This window comes from Hoplias malabaricus, chromosome 1 (assembly GCF_029633855.1).
Source record: "Hoplias malabaricus isolate fHopMal1 chromosome 1, fHopMal1.hap1, whole genome shotgun sequence".
Taxonomy (NCBI): domain Eukaryota; kingdom Metazoa; phylum Chordata; class Actinopteri; order Characiformes; family Erythrinidae; genus Hoplias; species Hoplias malabaricus.
The window spans coordinates 56,403,763-56,421,957 of NC_089800.1; the positions used below are offsets into that span (position 1 = coordinate 56,403,763).

General features: G+C 36.3%; 1 protein-coding gene across 3 annotated transcripts in view; it reads right to left on the reverse strand.

Annotated features, from left to right (window-relative positions):
• ttll5 (tubulin tyrosine ligase-like family, member 5) overlaps positions 1 to 18,195 on the reverse strand; it is a 64,007-nt gene that overhangs the window by 24,020 nt on the left and 21,792 nt on the right. For all 3 annotated transcript variants that reach the window (XR_010802127.1, XM_066667142.1, XM_066667154.1), the window contains exons 14-28: positions 17,780 to 17,841; positions 13,945 to 14,036; positions 13,526 to 13,561; positions 11,723 to 11,812; positions 10,910 to 11,001; positions 10,532 to 10,594; positions 10,062 to 10,094; positions 9,638 to 9,789; positions 9,257 to 9,473; positions 7,304 to 7,421; positions 6,620 to 6,766; positions 6,370 to 6,464; positions 6,059 to 6,213; positions 4,545 to 5,351; positions 4,245 to 4,426 (exon numbers count right to left, since the gene is read on the reverse strand). Coding sequence is in view for 2 of the 3 variants with exons in the window: in XM_066667142.1 (XP_066523239.1) it covers positions 4,245 to 4,426; positions 4,545 to 5,351; positions 6,059 to 6,213; positions 6,370 to 6,464; positions 6,620 to 6,766; positions 7,304 to 7,421; positions 9,257 to 9,473; positions 9,638 to 9,789; positions 10,062 to 10,094; positions 10,532 to 10,594; positions 10,910 to 11,001; positions 11,723 to 11,812; positions 13,526 to 13,561; positions 13,945 to 14,036; positions 17,780 to 17,841 (2,341 nt within the window). In the remaining variant the exon portion in view is untranslated. The remainder of the gene's footprint in view (positions 1 to 4,244; positions 4,427 to 4,544; positions 5,352 to 6,058; positions 6,214 to 6,369; positions 6,465 to 6,619; positions 6,767 to 7,303; positions 7,422 to 9,256; positions 9,474 to 9,637; positions 9,790 to 10,061; positions 10,095 to 10,531; positions 10,595 to 10,909; positions 11,002 to 11,722; positions 11,813 to 13,525; positions 13,562 to 13,944; positions 14,037 to 17,779; positions 17,842 to 18,195) is intronic.

Genomic DNA, 18,195 nt, shown 5'->3' on the forward strand with positions numbered 1-18,195 from the left:
TAACTATGTGAACGATCCTAGACATCGTGTGTCTCTGTGTAGACTTCAGGAAGCCTTTACTGAGGACCGCATGCAAAGCATAGTTCAAGCTGGAGAAGGCTGTGTGATGTGATGATGGATGAGGTGACAGTAAATTTGAAGCAAAGTACAAGTGAGCTGCTGGAAAACCAGGTTTTGCCTTTTGCTCATCATCTTACAGAGGAACATAACATTCCTAACACTGTATTCCAAGAAGGGCTGCAAATGTGACTGACTGGCATAATGAACATTCAGGAGCATTCATATATTTGGACTGCCCTGCAAAATCTTCAGATATGAACAAGAAAAACGCCATGGAAGTCACCAACAAAATCTGGCCAAACTGTGCAATCCTTTGATGCAAGATTTGGCTGAACATTGGTGTTGCCTACATCCAGAAACTTGTCTAGTCCATGACAAATCATACTGCAGCTATTATTCCTGCATGTCCAAGTGTTATATGTATTGTCTACATGTCTATCTATCTAGATTTTCTGCTAATTGTGCCATATTTACAAGGTCATTTTTGGATTAAAATTTTACTTTAATATTCCCACACTCCTATGACAGAACTGTTAATTTTCCTAGAGTATTAGACTGGGATTCTATGCAGGTGGACAGATTGTTTGTTTGGTTGTCATACCAAAGGGAAATGTCAAACATTCCTTAGAGACAGGTGTTTCAATATCTGACAGAGCACAGCCAGGCCTTGGATGCTTTCCTAGTTTTGGTGAAGTTCGTTCTCTTATTTCTAATATTTGCTTGAGAGCCACTATCTCCAAAGATATCAAAGACAATTATATTTAACAAATAGCAAGGTCAACACTAAAAATCAACAACAGTGCTGGGCTAAATAGCTGTGCGACATAGCTCATTTTGCATGTAATGGTGTTTTTGTAATGGTCCATCATAGATGCTTTGGTCCATTTAGATAAAAGGATACACCAACTTTTAGTTCCATCATACTTCCATCAACCCTTGTTTGGGAAAAAAAAACAATATTACAATATTAAATATTAATGCATAATTGCAAGTGCAGTTTAAAATATGAATTATATCCTAATGTGCTTTCACAGCAGCTTTAATTTTTCATTTCCTCCTTTACCCTCTAATATTTGAGTTTAGTTTGTCTGTGGGTCAAATGCCACTATGCAGTGCCACGTCTCCAGTCCAAGCTGGAGGAAATTGCAATCATATCTCAGCCACATTACAAACAGTAAATACCTCAGAAATGACCATCCCAGATTGATGATTGAATTGAAAAGCTAAATATATTTTGCTTGACTTAAGTCAGATATGCAAAGTATGTCCCTTTCCAGAAACCTAATGTTCATTTTATTTGTCTCTTGCTCTCATGACCACAGTTCTAAAAATACAGGAAAATCATCAGCAAATTATCCATTTAGTGCAGGAATAGACACATTTAAAACATCTGTCAGTGAAACTATGATGTTATTCCTGCCAAAAAGACTTGCTGGTGGATGAATGAAATATCTCACAGCCTCAGTTCTCCAGGGTAGAAAAAAAATACAAGCTAATATAGCAGTAAGCTTTACTAATGTGAATAACTTTGCATGTACAGCTTCTATATTTGGGGCTAAATGAGCCGAGATGAAACAGAAATGCTGTTATGCTGTGCTGTTCTGACTGTGAGTATGGTAATGATGCATGTTAAAGCTGAAAAGTTACTTCATGATAGCTATCGTGCTTCACTTGCCCTCATGGCTAGGGTCACATGAGGCACTTTGAATGATTGATTTTGTTTTTAAAAATTGCCATTTACACCTACATAATGCTTGACTTCGATAAGCCTCATTTCCAGAAAAATTGAAACATTATGTAAAATACAAGAAAAAAAAATAATAATAAATAAATAAACCAAGGGTATGTAATTGTTTTTTGTAAATATAAACAAATTGAGAAAGTGCCTGCAAAACACTCCAGGAGAAAAATGAGTGAAACCTTAAGAGAAATATCATCACAAACTTATTGAAGCAAAGGTACAAACAGGTGAAAAACGGTCAAATAGTTCAAACAGAACATTTTAATGCAATATTGCTAAGAATTTTTATCATCTACCATACTTAATATTGTGTTCAACAATACTGAATTAGCATGACCTTTGAACCCTCATATGGCACTGCATAAGAAACTGTCATGCTACAGTGATAAATACAGCCACATGAGCTTCGGAATACAAAAAAAAAAAAACCCTTGCCATAATAGAGACCTCCGCTGCATCAAGAAATGCAACTTTGCAAACTGAATCTCTGTTATGCAAAGAGAAAGCCATACAACACATCTATATGTATGCACTAATGAGTTATTTGGGTCCAAGCTCATTTCAGGCAGTCCAAAAGACAATAGAAACATTTATAGGAAGACCACAACAGGACAAGTATGATTTGGGGGTGGCTCATTCTCAACACTGCAGTAACAGTAATGTGGTGGTCTTGGGTTAGTGTGTGCTGTGCTGGTACAAGTAGATCAGACACAGCAATGCTGTGTATACAGTCAAACGAGAAAATTTTTTGAGACACCACCCCACCCCCCCACCCTGCCACACGCATGTATCTTTTGATTTCAAACTCCACTGGAAGTTACTTTAGTAATTGTAATTCAAACAAAATCGTGCCTTCTTATGAACAAAACTAAATAATGTGATAAATCACATTTTCAGTGGATTATTACAAGAAACTTGCATCATGCACTGATTTGCCACCTCAAAAATAGCTCAGTACATCCACCACTTTGAGAACCACAGTACCAATGCAGCACACACTAACACACCACAACATCAGTGTCACTGCAGCCCTGCAAATTGATCCAGCAACCACCACTGTGGTGGTCCTGTGGGTTTACTGACGATTGTAGAGCGGGGTGAAAGGGGGCAAACAAATTATGCAAAGTGATATAATTTTCTAAAATTAATGTGTATATTCATTTTAAAAAGTAGATTTTTTTATTTAAGTTCAAGAAATCAAAGGGTAGATTAATTCATGTGCTTTTTTAACCTAAAATAAAAGACCCATCATGAATTTTCATGGTAAGCAATGCAAACACCTTCTAATGTAACAGTATACATTGGAGCTGAGGACAGGGTAGGCTTAAAATACGCATCCTGTGTGGTCTAGTGACACTGTATAAAAGAGGAGAAAAGAAGGAAAGGAATTAGAAAACCTAGAGGGCAGAAATATAGACAGAAAAAACAAAAGTAGCATACATACGCCTCTTATGCCTTCACCCTCACGTGGTGCCAATTTGCCACATTCTTCTATTTATAAGCATCAATTACTCAGAAAAAATTCTTCCTGCCTGTTAAATATCAACACAAAGCACCTCCCCTGTGGTTCATCTGATAATGAGACCTCACACAGAGCTGCTGCAGATATGCATTTACCACTGATTCAACTAAACATCATGTTGTACCCTATAGTTCCTATCACAATCCACTGATCTTTGACTTAGATCTTAAATGTCGAAAAGTTACTTTACCATTAATATTTAGACCAAATACTAACCAGTCAAAATAATCAGCTGTACCCTGTGCTGTGTGCTGCCCATAAGCAAGAAAGCATCCATTACTGGATTACTGTTTTCACAAAGTTTGGTTAAACTACATACCACACAATCAGAAACACTACCCATGCATGCTACAGTCAAAAAAGGCGATACACTTGACATAACTGGATTAGAGCATTAGGTTTCTAGAGGGTAAAATGCATTTTTCACCCAGATATCCCTGCTGAGGAATTTTATCTTTTATCTTACCATTTTATTTTTAGAAACAAAAGACCTTAAATGAATTAATTGTTATAACTGTAGTGTCCACACTCAAATACAGCCTGTTTTTTTTTTCTTTTTTTGGGAGAATTCGTAGAAATCTAGCAATCTAAGGAAACAAGCCCATTCAGAAATATTGAGGTCTGAGTTCCGAAGCAGCTAGTCTATGTGTTTGAGAATACCAGCTGCTTCTTTGTTTGAGTAACACATTTTCTAATATTTTCTTCTGACAGCAAAGGCTTCTTTACAACTATATAACCTTTCAAAATCAACGTAGTCTTCTCATGATAAAAGGATTTTGTTTAATATCCAAGTTCCATACAAATATTGCCTGAGGCAATTGTACATAACTTCCATTTGATAGGAAAAGTAAAAAATGAAGGATGACCCTTATACATCACCACATTACAGGTAACAGTAATTAGTGCTGACAGAGGACTCACATGTTGTGTAAGCAGGCTAATGTGGCTGGATGTAGTGTACTGGCGAGCTGCTTGTTTTTCCACTAGTTTCTTCAGGGCAGACACAATAGCCTGTTGATTAGACTGGGCCTGAGCTGAGAGTGAATCCAGCTCCTTAAACAATCCAGCAGATCCAGGTCGGGGTTTACTCGTCTTACGAATCACTGAAGGACAAGCAAATCGTACAGCAGATCAGAGGAGTACAAGTGCTCTTTCAATGACATATGCACAGTGTATCAGGTTTATACCATACATTATTGACTGAAGATAAACATAGATTACCCTGCCCTGCAGAGGAAGGACGTGAGACTTTCGGACTGTAGATATTCACAGCAATAGGGCTGGAAGCTGCTCCAATAGAGACAGCATTAATGGATGAATGTTCTGAATGAGAATACCGGAGTCTTTGCAGCATATCAGCAGCAGCTGCCGATCCAGCTGAACTAGAAGCTGATGAAGCCCACATGACACGTGTAGGCTGAAGGGTGTTGGATGAATAAGTTATAGCCGGCTCTGGTTTGCTTTGAGGTTCAGCATGTGGATGCGGTGGGGGCTGAATATAAGGTGGGGGCTGAGGTTCAGATACAGATGGTGGGAAGCAGTGCCGCAGGTAGATATGCTCACAGTCTAAGGCTGCAGGATAAGATGAAGTGTGCTGGGAAGCCAGAAACCTGGCATGGGTTTTACTATTTCTTACAGTATCAGGCTGTACCTCACTGACTTTTTTTAATTTTGATAGGGCTGTTGAGCTGGAATTTTTACTGCCAGCATCCCCATCTGGTGTACTCCTCATTTCACTTGCATTATTCTGAGTTTCAGATTGAGCTAAAGTTTCAGGTTGAACTTCAGTTCCTGTATTTCCAAGCGGGATTTTGTTGCTTCTAATTCCACCGCCATTAAATGTACTGTATGTGATATCTCTATCTTGGACAGGATTACTGTGCTTGTCCACTTTAAGACTTATAGCTGTGTTGCTCTCTTTGGGATGGGTTGTGTTCTCTTGCATTACTCCACTTTTTGCTTGGATGGCCTTGACAATAGTCACTGAAGATTCAGAAGCACTAAAGTCTTCTTTGGCATTCAGAAGAGCTGATTGGAGGGTGAGGGGCAGAAAAACATATGGCAGAGAAATGGCATTAACACAGATGGTAATGCATACACTTATCTTCAAAACACCACATTTTAGAATTTCACTACTATGATTTCCGAATCATTGTAGTAGCATAGATAAAGCAGCCCCAACTGAAAAAGTAGCTCCCCAAAAATATCACAAATTACTGAGTGAATGCTTAAAACGTCTACCACATCAGTGTCAATATAATGTGTTATGATGAGACAATCATTACAACCTAAGCAACGTGCCTTAATAATAGAGACTATGTTACAATGTTCTAAACATTCATATAAAAATGTGCAAACATCAGAGACCACATAAGAGATGCATTAAATAAAGTGAATTTAAACTTCTTATCCTGGAAAAATATGTGAAAATTAATCCCATTTCAGATTTTAAATGCAAAATGAGTTGTTTTCAAAGTTGTTTCTGTCCATTCAACTGCACCTACTACAGGTTTGAAAAGACAGCGGTTATCAAGTAGGCTTTACTGAGAGAGGAGAGGAAAAAAAAAAGATAATAAAAGATTGGAATTAATTGGATCATGAATTGTGGGCAATATTTTCCTGTCAGTGAAACATTAATGACTTCAATTTAACAGACTTTTTCCACTCAAAATCAACTAAGTGATCTCTGATATCTGTAGAGAACTGTATAAGCATATACTATAAAAATTACTTACATTTTCTAATGTGATGTTTTGTAGGCTCACCTGAGCCTTTCCTATACTGTTTGGTACTCTCTGTCCTGGAACTCTGACATTTGGTCCCTAAAAAGACGCTGGCTGATTTGTTCTTGTGTGTATAGAAAGTGAGGATTTCTTCTAGATCACTTTCACTTTAAAGAAGGATAAACAGAATAATAAACAGAAAATGGAAGTAATGCAATACTCTCTGTGCTAAAATTACTTATGCACACTATGGTGTTGCTTGCAGTGTGGTTTACAGAACAGAAATCAGTATTCAGTCTAAGAGTAATTTTTAATACACCAACCTCGCTTCCAGAATAAACTCCTGAAATACATTTGGATTGATACATCGATCTTCATCTTTAATATTCTCCAAACTTTGGACCATTTGTTCTGTCTCCTAAATATATAAATATGAAAACTTTTCATTTATTAACAAACATTTTGTTATTTGTCTTCTTTGCAGATTGTGTGTAAACTTAGACAATAAAAAAATGGGAGGACAAAAGAAACTGCATCTTTACTCAAATGTAAAAAACACACAACAATCACAACCTTGTTGTAGCAGTGGATGAATTCCCCCAGCTGATGGGACAACATGCATCGACGGTCAGTCAGGGAAAGTTGGCGGCTAGGGAACACCATATGCATGTCCTGCTGCAGGTTACTGGCAGCTTTCTTCAGGAAGCGCATTACCAACTCCTGCGGGATAACAGAAAGAGTGGTCAAAAATACATGTCAGCCAAGGGGCTGGCCTTTGGTTACACAGCTACCTCCAAAATTAATTTCCTTTGAAGTTGAGGCAGACAAATTCCAAGCAAGTCATTTTGGGAGGTTGCTTTCAGTATTTCGTAATACAGTTACTGAAATTCTGCAGACAGCATCGCATTTTTCCCAGTGCAATCATTTACAAAAAGAAAGACTATGCATTTTTAGCAGACCGGTGTGAATAATTTGATTTATGTTGATATAGGCTGAGTTATGACTTCTGCTAAGAATAAAAAAATGCTCATCAGGAGAACTCCTGTTTCATGGTTTAATTAACCACGAAATATCAAAACTTAATGAACTAGTAAAATCCTAAGGCATTTGGATACTTCCGAAAAATTAAAGCTAATTTGATCATAAATTTGTAAAAAAAGACAGGTTAATGAATTATAAAACTTATAGCTGACACAATTGTATTGTTATTCACTATTTAGAATATTAAATATTTCTCTATAATCCCAAGTTATTTACCATTTGATCATTGTCCTTCTCTGGCCAGGCAGAGCTACTGTTTTCTCTGCTCTCTGCAAGAAGCCTTATCTGGACCCGGTGGAGATAGGAGGAGAAGGCCATCCGGGCCTGGACTTTACTACAGGGGAAATAGGGAGGGAGGTGAAATCAGAGCAAGATCAACTAGCTTAAGAAGTATGGAGAAAAGATTGAGGAGGTTGAAGAGTTCTTCAACAACAGGTTTGGAGAGAAGAAATACACATTGGGAAGTATTAGATAAATAAAATAACATTTAAAAGGAAAGCATGGCACAAGAAGACAGTTGAAAGAAATAGAAAGACTACACCAACCCTGACACTTTTTTGCTCTTTTTTATTATTAAAGTTTGGTGGCTGAAGAGGGTAGAAGATGATTTTTTTTAAGTAAAAATATTCAGCATGTATATACCTTTAGGAATTTTAAGGATACCAATATTAATGCATTGTTTTTATAGGTTTGATATGACAGGCGTAACAAACAGCGGTACGTGTCAATGCAGAAAAAATTCATGAAAAGAAGGACTTAAATTCAGTGACAAGACTGATTAACTGGTTTGATGTCCTAGAACAACCTGGGATGGGCAGTGAGACGACAATGCAATGGAAAAATATTTTGAAAAAGGCTGTCAAACACAAACAATGATATACTGTACTCTAATTGCCTGGGTCCTTTTCAGTCCTGGCAAGCACAGAGGAATTTCTACAAACTCAGACTTGTCATTATAATTCCCTACTCAAATTACAATTTCTGACGCGCTTTATAAGTCAAGGGGAGACTGGTGTCTTTGTTACACTTTCGACAGGAGTATGTAATATTCATTAATGTCACAGTATAAAAAGAACAGGTCTAAATATTTTTGTAGGGCTATTGCATAACATGAGGGGGGGAGCAATGTGTTTTAAGTCTTTCCAGGATCCTGCAAAATGTTAAACAAAGGAAAGACAGTCTGACTCCAGCAATTAGGCAGCCAATCAGAGCCAGAGTCTCTACATGGAGGTCAGGGTTGACCTGCAGGATTGGTTGGCTGGCGAAGGATCCACTTCCTGTGTAAATGAGGTAGACACAGAGGAGTCGTGCAAAAGGAGTGAAAACATGCTGCGGCAGTGGATGAAAAGGACACCACAGCACTGCCAGAGTTCTGTCCTGAGCTTTCCATGCTTTTCTAGTGAGAATTTCCTTACAGTAACTCGAGTTCTCACAGTTTTATACTTATTCTTGTGTGTTTATGTATTTTGTATTGTTGTGCTTAAATCAAACCGTATAGAGAGACATCTATCAAACTTCATACTAAATGACACTTTATTCCATTTTATAGGAATCAGTAGTTAGTTAATAGTCAGTAGTAGGTTAAATTGCCTTTTATCTACAATCGTTATGTTCAGCAGCGATTTTTCCATACTACTTCCCAGAGTACTTCCCAGTGAACTAGCAAGAGAAGCTATATCAAAACAGATTCAGGCATTGCAGCAAAGCACAATCTCAAAATTTGATCCATATCAGCAGACAACAAAAGCACTGTATTACACAAATACTTGAAGTAGCCAGCCAAGAAGCAATAAGATCCATCCAAAAAATATCAACAAAATATAAATAGTGAAAAAGATAGCATGTAATATATAAACTGCCTTAAGTATTCTTAATGCGTGTAAGCAGGCCTCATCGCAAGCCACAATTTTGAAACGTATACAACACTGAATTGGTCAGTTAAAACTTCACACTCAATTCAAATCACACTATTAAACAGTCTTGCAGATAATGTATCACAGAAAGTACAAAACAAAAATTCTGAACAGATCTGTCAATGATGAATTTAGGTCTCAGAAAAAGTATTATATTAATATATTAACTATAGAAACTCTGGATAATTTAAACGCACACAGCTCCCTTTCATTTCTAGCCAACATATGAAGGCACACTTGTATTGTTCAAACTGACCTGAGATCCCATCCCTGCTGGAGAATATGTAGCAGATCCACTTTAGGTTTGCTAGCTTTAACTAACAAGCGTTCTTCTGTTGGAACACTCTCCTTATTTGTGACATGAGGGTCTGTGGGAGATGTTTTGTTTCCTTTGCTGTCCTGTGGCCTTTGTTCCTTTCCATCATCTCCTTCTTTCTCACTGCTATGTGGAGAAGATGGTGAGAGTCCTTGACCTGAGAAAGAAAAAAGTCTAAGTAGCTTTTGAAGTTTCTCTGTTTACTCGGATACTTTTAAATTTTTTATTGGCGTGTGAATGTATGAAATTATTAAATAAATTAAAATTTAAATATTAACATAAAGTCTCTCTCACACCCCCCACCCATACATACATATTTACCTGTTTTCTTCCTCCCATTAGTGGCACGACTAGTCCTACGCCTTTGTCGATGAGTCCGGGCCTCCAGTGAAACCAGCTTCCTCTCATACAGGACCAAGTGACAAGTGTTAAGTGACTCCAACTCCAAAGGCCGATTACCTTTCAGCTTATTTCTATGGAATAAAAAACATATGCTAAATGTAAATAGTATGCATTTTGTAACAATAAACCAGATCATGTCACATGTGAACAAAAAAAGTACTACATATTGTTTGTTTGATAACACAAATATATATCACAAATAACATCAAATGCCACAGCTTCTCTTCAAATGAGTAAAATCTAGACTTTCTCTTAACTTTCTCATAAAATGACTAACCAGATTCTTAAGGCATCAAAGGAAAAAATTAAATAACACTTATATTTAAAAGATTAGAGAGCTAACCTGGCTTGAGAGTTCACAGATGCTTTTCCTGACCTGAGAAACAAAGAACAACTGACATAAAAAATAAAAAATACAGGTCTGAAACAATTACTATCAACAACAAGTGCAAATAAAACACACTAAACTGGTCTTGTCTATACATTCTTAAAAGGGATATGTGGTCCCTAATCAATCTGCTGCTCTAAGAAAATTTTTTATTGACCATTTTTTAGAAGTACATTTGGTAGCTGTAGACTTTTTTTAAAATAAATATTATCAGATCTTCCAAATCTGAAATTCTCAGATATTTTTTTTTCAACACAAGCCACACAGAAACAGTTTGTTCATTCTGGAAAAGCTAAAATTCCACTAGTAGTGTACATATATTGTTACCTCCACTGATCCATCTCTAGACAAAATATCAACTAAAGACCTAAAATACAGCCCAAGTTTCCCTCAAAAACATTCCTAACCGCAGTGGAAAGGCTCACCTTCCATGGAAAAGTTTATTAGCCAACATGGAGTTCATAGATGTCTTGTATTCCAGATAACCACTGACAGGGACAAACACAGAGAAAAAGAATATTATTATATAACTAATTTCTCCTAAAAATGTAGAAAAACCTCTTGCTGTTTAAGTACTAAATGCTGAATAATTGACAAAAAAATGAAAAAGAAAGTTTTACTTATGTTTTAAGGCTGAGAAAATATTGTTCAAAACTCTATGTTAATGTTTTACATTTTAATATTTTGGGACAATTAATAAGGTTATTAAAACAGTTTGTGTGAAATCTAAAACGCCTGACATGTTTATAAAGCTTTATTCTTTTTTAAAAAAAAAAAAAGACTTTTGTGTAGTTTCCTCTAACCTGTAAAGTTCCCAAGTCTGTGGTGTGGGGAAAATGCGTATGAATCCACCTCTCCTCTCATACTCCTCTTGAGTCCTCCTCAAAACTTTCATCTGGCCAAGAGATGTGAAAACCTTGACACTTAATATCAAACTCAAGACTAACAAAGAAAAAAACATTCTCTTATTGGGTGCGCAAAGACTCCTGAATGTGCACCATCATACTAACATCAGCAATATTTGTGACTTTAGAACAGGAATAGGTGAGGAATTTTGTGAATTCTGTGCCAAACACATCTTCTAGTGATTACTATTTTGTGGTTTTGTGGGTCAAATGAAAAACATGAAAAGCATAGAACACGGACGGACATATTATAATGTATGTAAGAGCTCTGTACTAACCGTATTGTATAATCAATGTAACTGTGTCTGCAAATATAATGAGTTTTTATCTCTAAACTTCACGGTAATATCAGCTTAATTCATAAATATTATAGTCCTTACTGTTTAACATGATTATTATTTTTTGTTTTCCTTTCCTTGTTTCCCTGCACGTTGTTGCTCATTTTTTCTTCTTCTCTGTTACCAAAATTGGCTGCTTAGATACAGCACTGTACAAAGGTCAGAGAGCACCTTTGATTTTTGTTAAATTACAATCACAACAGTCATTAAGTTAATTTTTACTGGGAGATCATTTTTACTTTGGATATGCCATCATGTCATTACAACCTCCAAGGGACCTTCATTGAAACACATTCAAAGGTTAAAAAAAAATACAAAATTAAAAGTAAAATAAATCAATCAATCAATAAATCAGGAGATTTTGTTACATTACCTCTTCTGCAGTCAAGCCCAGGGTATCCACCTGCTTTCCTCCCTGTTTCTCTTTTTGCTCTTCAGCATCAGTGTTGTCAGACACAGGTCTCTAGAGAAAGGAAGACGAGCAGTATATTCCCTTACCTGGCTACACAACCCCATCTCAACACAAGCAATTGTATTAAACTTTAAAAATCCATTCTCTAAATCCCTGTCTAGAGGCCAGAAATATTGCCCCTCTAGTACAGTGTCTGGTCACAAAATCACATATTTCATGATGTCCCTTCATAATAACGATCAGCCTGTGTTTAAATTATTTTAGGTTTTATGGGGATTTGTTTATTTGATTTTTTTTTTAATATATAGTTATTCAATAAATTCCATACAGCCGATTCAGGATCCAGAAAGAAAAAAACAATTCATAGTTGGCCATATGGAATCTTGGAATAAGGTGTTCCTAGCAGAAAATATTTACAGACTGATAGATTGAGAATTGTGACATTGTAAAATATAATGATTTTAAATTTACATTTACAAAGATGTTGCAATCCCCTTCTTGGTTGCTTAATATGTCACGTTCCATCTACTTTGGCATTCTAGACTTGTATTTTTCCTTGCTCTTCCAAGATAATAATAAGCACTGCCACAAAAGACTGACAGTTTTAACTAGGCTTTTGACTGCATGCCAGGAATGACCCCAAGGATCACTGGCTGCAGTTGTCATCTTAAATAACATGGGGCTTGCATTTACTTTATCTGACTGGTGCTGGGCTATCATGGCAGCTAAAGACAGAGTTGTAATCCCTTGAAATAACTTTACACAATGCATCTAATCAAAGAATCAGCAGGCAAAGGCAAGTTATAAACAAATCCAGAGACTATAGTGTCTTTGTACATCTACAAAATCTGTAGCAAGATGAAGGTATTGTCCACCATATCCCATAAACATTCATGAGAGCATGAAACGTATGTATTTAATAGACAAGGATTACAACTGCACTAAGAAAATCCACTAAAGCTGCTTTGAGTTTGTAAGGAGAAACTCTGCTTTGAAAGAAATACAATAAAGTGTTACTTCATGCATGATATTATGTGGGATAAAGACAAATAATATAGCTCTTGAGCAAAAATTTTAAATAAGATTAATGGTTTACAGTTGTATATGACATGCTGTAAGGCAGGGAAAATGTTACAGTATGAGGCCATAAAGAAATTAACCTGATTGGCAACAGTATTCTAGTATCGTGTTCCATTCTACTGTTTTTTCACACAACAGTATGCATAAAAATACATCACACATCATAACACCAGCACTGTTGGCCCCACAACAGAACAAAGTGTAGAACAATACAATGGCCACTTATTTCCCCTGTACAGAAGTACGTTTTTGTTGAATGTTGTTCAATGCCAATTAAAAAAAAAAGTATTTCAATCACCATGATACCATAGGCCTCATCATTCTCGAAAAACGTAGCACAATAAATGAAAAGGCATAGCTTATTTACGTCAAGAGGTTGTGAGAGGCCATTCTGGCATTCTTAATAATACAGAGCTCCTTAATATACAAACATATTTCCTTTATGCCATTATAATCAGTAAACATCAAAAAAGTGCAGACATCAAAAGGAAGTGTGGTGAAAATTGTATTTCCATGCTTAGAATTGTACACTACAGGAAAAAAAAAGCCTACTGGAGCTGAGCCATGACATTTTTAACACTCTCTTACCTATGGTTGGCCGTAATGATGCAAAAAAGCGAGAAAAGAGAAAAATATATATATAAATTACTCAGTTATGTTTACATTAAATTGAGGATTACTTACCACCTTGTATTTTGATGACTGTGCAGAGAAAGAAAGCTATAAGACAACAAACAATGATACAGACATGCTTATGAGCAAGACGTTCTACAGTGGAATAGAACAATTTCTGATCTATTACTGGTTAGTAATATATATTCATAATTTAAAAAAAATAAACCTCAAAGTAAAAGAAGCATGCAATAATGAAAGTTTGGTAAATAAAAAATACCACTATCATGATCCTTATATGAATTAAAGCTTCAGATCAAACAGATTAAACAAAATCTTTCCAGGTTTAATAACAAAGTAATGTTTTGCAGAGTTCTTGATATCAATCACTGAAAGCTGTCAGCCATGTGAGTTTATAAGTGAGTTAACGTGCTGGAAATGTTCTGAGCGAGTATACTGGAAAATGTAGTGATCAAAATCATAGCACATACCTGAGTTTTTTGAGTGTGGTTCTTTACACTGGGATCAGGACCAGCTTTATCAGACCGCACTGGTTTTAGTCCAGGGTCTTGACATACAAACCCTGGGGGCAGAAAACAAGTTTGTTCTTATTACATGCTTGACTTAATAACCACATATTAAATCTTGGTTTTACTTTGACAAATACTTAATCGCTAATATGCAAGGTGTTAAAAATAATCTCGAAGGCATCTCTATATCCATTCAAAACTATGAGACAAACCATAATTATTTTATAAACCCCATTTCCAAAAAGGTTGGACACTGCACAAAATGTAAATTAAAAACAAAATAAAATATTTCCAAAATGGGGCATGTCTACCACAATGCTGCATCATCTTTACTTTTAACAATACTCTGTAAATGTTTGGGAACTGAAGAAAGCAAATGTAAGTTTGTCCCATACATGCTGGTTATAGAATTCCAGCTGCGTTACTACTTGTGGACTCTGTTATAATGTTTTTCTACAGAAATTTACCACCTCAGGTCCTAAAGACCACACCCATCCAATAATAGTTTTGGGCCTTGCATATCTCCAGATTCTCTGAATCTTCTAATGATATTATGTACTTTTGTTGAAATCCCCATATATTTTTACTATTTTAAGTGGACAAACATTATTCTTAAATTGTTGCCCTATTTGCCCGTGTAGTCTTTCACAAATGGCTGAACTTCTGAAACACATAGCCATGTTAAGATAATTTTTATACACAATAAATTAACTGATCTGTTGCCAATTAACTTAACTTGTTTATTTGGTCTTATTTTATGTCTTTTGTTGCCCCATACCAACATTTTTGTAACATGTTGCTGGCATCAAATTAAACATGGCCACATATTAAAGTAAATACTTTATTCATTCTCAGTTTCAAAATATTGTCTTTGTAATACAAACCGGATTCCAAAACAGTTGGGACACTAAACAAATTGTGAATAAAAACTGAATGCAATGATGTGGAGGTGCCAACATCTAGTATTTTATTCAGAATAGAACACAAATCACAGATCAAAAGTTTAAACTGAGAGAATGTATCATTTTAAGGGGAAAATATGTTGTTTCAAAATTTCATGGCGTCAACAAATCCCAAAAAAGTTGGGACAAGGCCATTTTTTACCACTGTGTGGCATTCCCCCTTCTTCTTACAACACTCAACAGACGTCTGGGGACAGAGGAGACCAGTTTCTCTAGTTTAGAAATAGGAATGCTCTCCCATTCATGTCTAATACAGGCCTCTAACTGTTCAATCGTCTTGGGCATTCTTTGCACCTTCCTCTTTATGATGCGCCAAATGCTCTCTATAGGTGAAAGATCTGAACTGCAGGCTGGTCATTTCAGTACCCGGATCCTTCTCCTACGTAGCCATGATGTTGTGATTGCTGCAAAATGTGGTCTGGCATTACCTTGGTGAAAAATGCAGGGTCTTCCCTGAAAGAGATGATGTCTAGATGGGAGCATATGTTGTTCTAGAACCTGAACATAGTTCTCTGCATTAAAGGTGCCTTTCCCGACATGCAAGCTGCCCATGCCACAAGCACTTATGCAACCCCATACCATCAGTGATGCAGGTTTCTGAACGGAGCATTGATAACAACTTGGGTTATCCTTGTCCTCTCTGGTCCGGATGACATGGCGTCCCAGTGTTCCATATAGAACTTCAAATCGTGACTCATCTGACCACAGAACAGTCTTCCATTTTGCCACACTCCATTTTAAAAGACCCCTGGCCCAGTGCAAACGTCTGAGCTTGTGGAGCTTGCTTAGAAATGGCTTCCTCTTTGCACTGTAGCGTTTCAGCTGGCAACGGCGGATGGCACGGTGGATTGTGTTCACTGACAATGCTGTCTGGAAGTATTCCTGAGCCCATTCTGTTATTTCCTTGACAGTGGCATTCCTGTTTGAGGTGCAGTGACGTTTAAGGGCCCGGAGATCACGAGCATCCAGTAGAGTTTTACGACCTTGACCCTTACGCACAGCAATTGTTCCAGATTCTCTGAATCTTTTGATGATGTTATGCACGGTTGATGATGATAGCTTAAAAGTCTTTGCTATTTTACGCTGGGTAACACCATTCTGGTATTGCTGCTCTATCTTTCTGCGCAACAATGGTGGAATTGGTGATCCTCTTACCATCTTGGCTTCAGAGAGACACTGACACTCTGAGAAGCTCTTTTTATACCCAATCATGTTGTCAATTGACCCAATTAGTGTTAATTGGTCTTCCAGCTGTTCGTTATATGCTCAATTTCCTTTTTCCAGCCATGTATTGCTACTTGTCCCAACTTTTTTGGGATTTGTTGACACTGTGAAATTTTGAATCAACATATTTTTCCTTTAAAATGTTACATTTACTCAAATGAAACTTTTGATCTGTCATCTATGTTCTATTACGAATAAAATGTTGACATTTTCCATCTCCACATCATTGCATTCAGTTTTTATTCACAATTTGTTTAGTGTCCCAAGTTTTTTGGAATCCGGTTTTTATTTTTAATTAAATATAGGGTTTAAATGATTTGCACATCATTGCATTCAGGTTTTATTTAAAGTCTGCAGTGTCTCAAATTTTCTGGTAATCAGGTTTGTTATTCACCACACTCTAATCCCCTAAAGTTTTCTGCACATCTGCATCCAAATTGTCAGTATGTGATGTGTGCCTGTCTACATGCAGCAATTATTCAAAACAAGGCTAAAATAAACCTGACAGTCCTAGAAGAGGGGAAAATAACAACACTGACGCTACTGGCATACTGTCCCTATTTACAGGACTGGGACGCAGTCCAGCACTATCAGAGTTTGTTTGTAGGAAAATGGATGGGGTATGTTTAATACACATACACCAATTCCCTCCATCATCCCACCCCCTGGCGCCACTAATGCATCCATCCAACAAAAACTAGCAATTTATGAGCACCCCTTCTCCCTGTAATGTATCCTGGGGGCAATAAACTGGAACCATGAGCTGACAACTGCACAGAACAGCCATTATTATGCATCACTCACATGGCATCAAAGGAGTCAAATATCAAGACATATTTGGATCTTCTATTATGTTATAAAACTAAACAACTAAAGACATAATTCAAACATGAAGCTACAAGACATACCTTTTTCTCTTTTTAAAATGAAAACAAAGTTTCACTAAAGCAATCGTTTGATTAAGTTAATTTATTTTCACCCAGTACACAAATTAGCATGGCCTAGGCAAATGATTATGGAAAATTTACATAAGTATTACTGTTTTTTTAGCTTGCAATCTTTTGTTAGCAAATCTTCTGTTTTTAATATAATATTAATAAATAATGCCTGTGGTTTCCTTTTGAATTGCTGTGGATCATTTGTGAAACTCTCTAACAAGTCCATAGTCAGTACTAAATGAATATGGGATATTTTCAAAATTGAAACAATGCTTGCTTGATTCATGAGCTTAAAAAAATAAGATCAGCACTCGATACAATATTCATTTAGTGGTTTTGTTCCATTTTGTAATATGAAGTGAATGAAGTGAGAAGCTCCATAAACAAGAGACACCCAGTTTAAGAAACACAAATGTATTGTAGCCTGCTTCAGGCTAAATCTTGTACATGGAACAAGGGCAAAGGAAAGTTTCCACAGCACACTGGCATTCCTTCACTATTTCCTATTACTATTTCACAGGTGAAAAAAAAGATACAAAGCTCACTGAACTCATTAAACCTATTGACAATGTGAAACTGCTTCAGTACACTAAGAACAAATAGATATGAGTAACATGAATGTTATAAAATAATGAAGAAATGTTTAAATAAAGAATGTCATAAAGAACTCACCCACGATTGAGAACATATCTGAGATCATGCTAGCCTTTATCTTCAGATCAAGAGGAGTATCACTAGAAATATCAAGAGAAGTCAGATTAAGTAAAAGAATTCATTATAAGTACAATGGATGAAATTTAAAGATACATCAATAACAAAGTGTGGGGTATACCAGAACAGCATACAGACTTGAATCCTAGGTTAAATGTAGTAGAAATAATAATATTTCTCATTTATCTTTACATATATTGGTAGTGGTTACAGGGGAATATTTGTTATGCTCATTGCTTTTCTTAAGTGCAGTGTGTCACACAATAAAGGCCATATGTTATTATGTCTGCAGTCAGTCATTTTATTTTCTCCCGTTTTATCAACCAAACAATAGCTGATAAAAGAATGCATGCATATTGAACAACAATTATATCTAC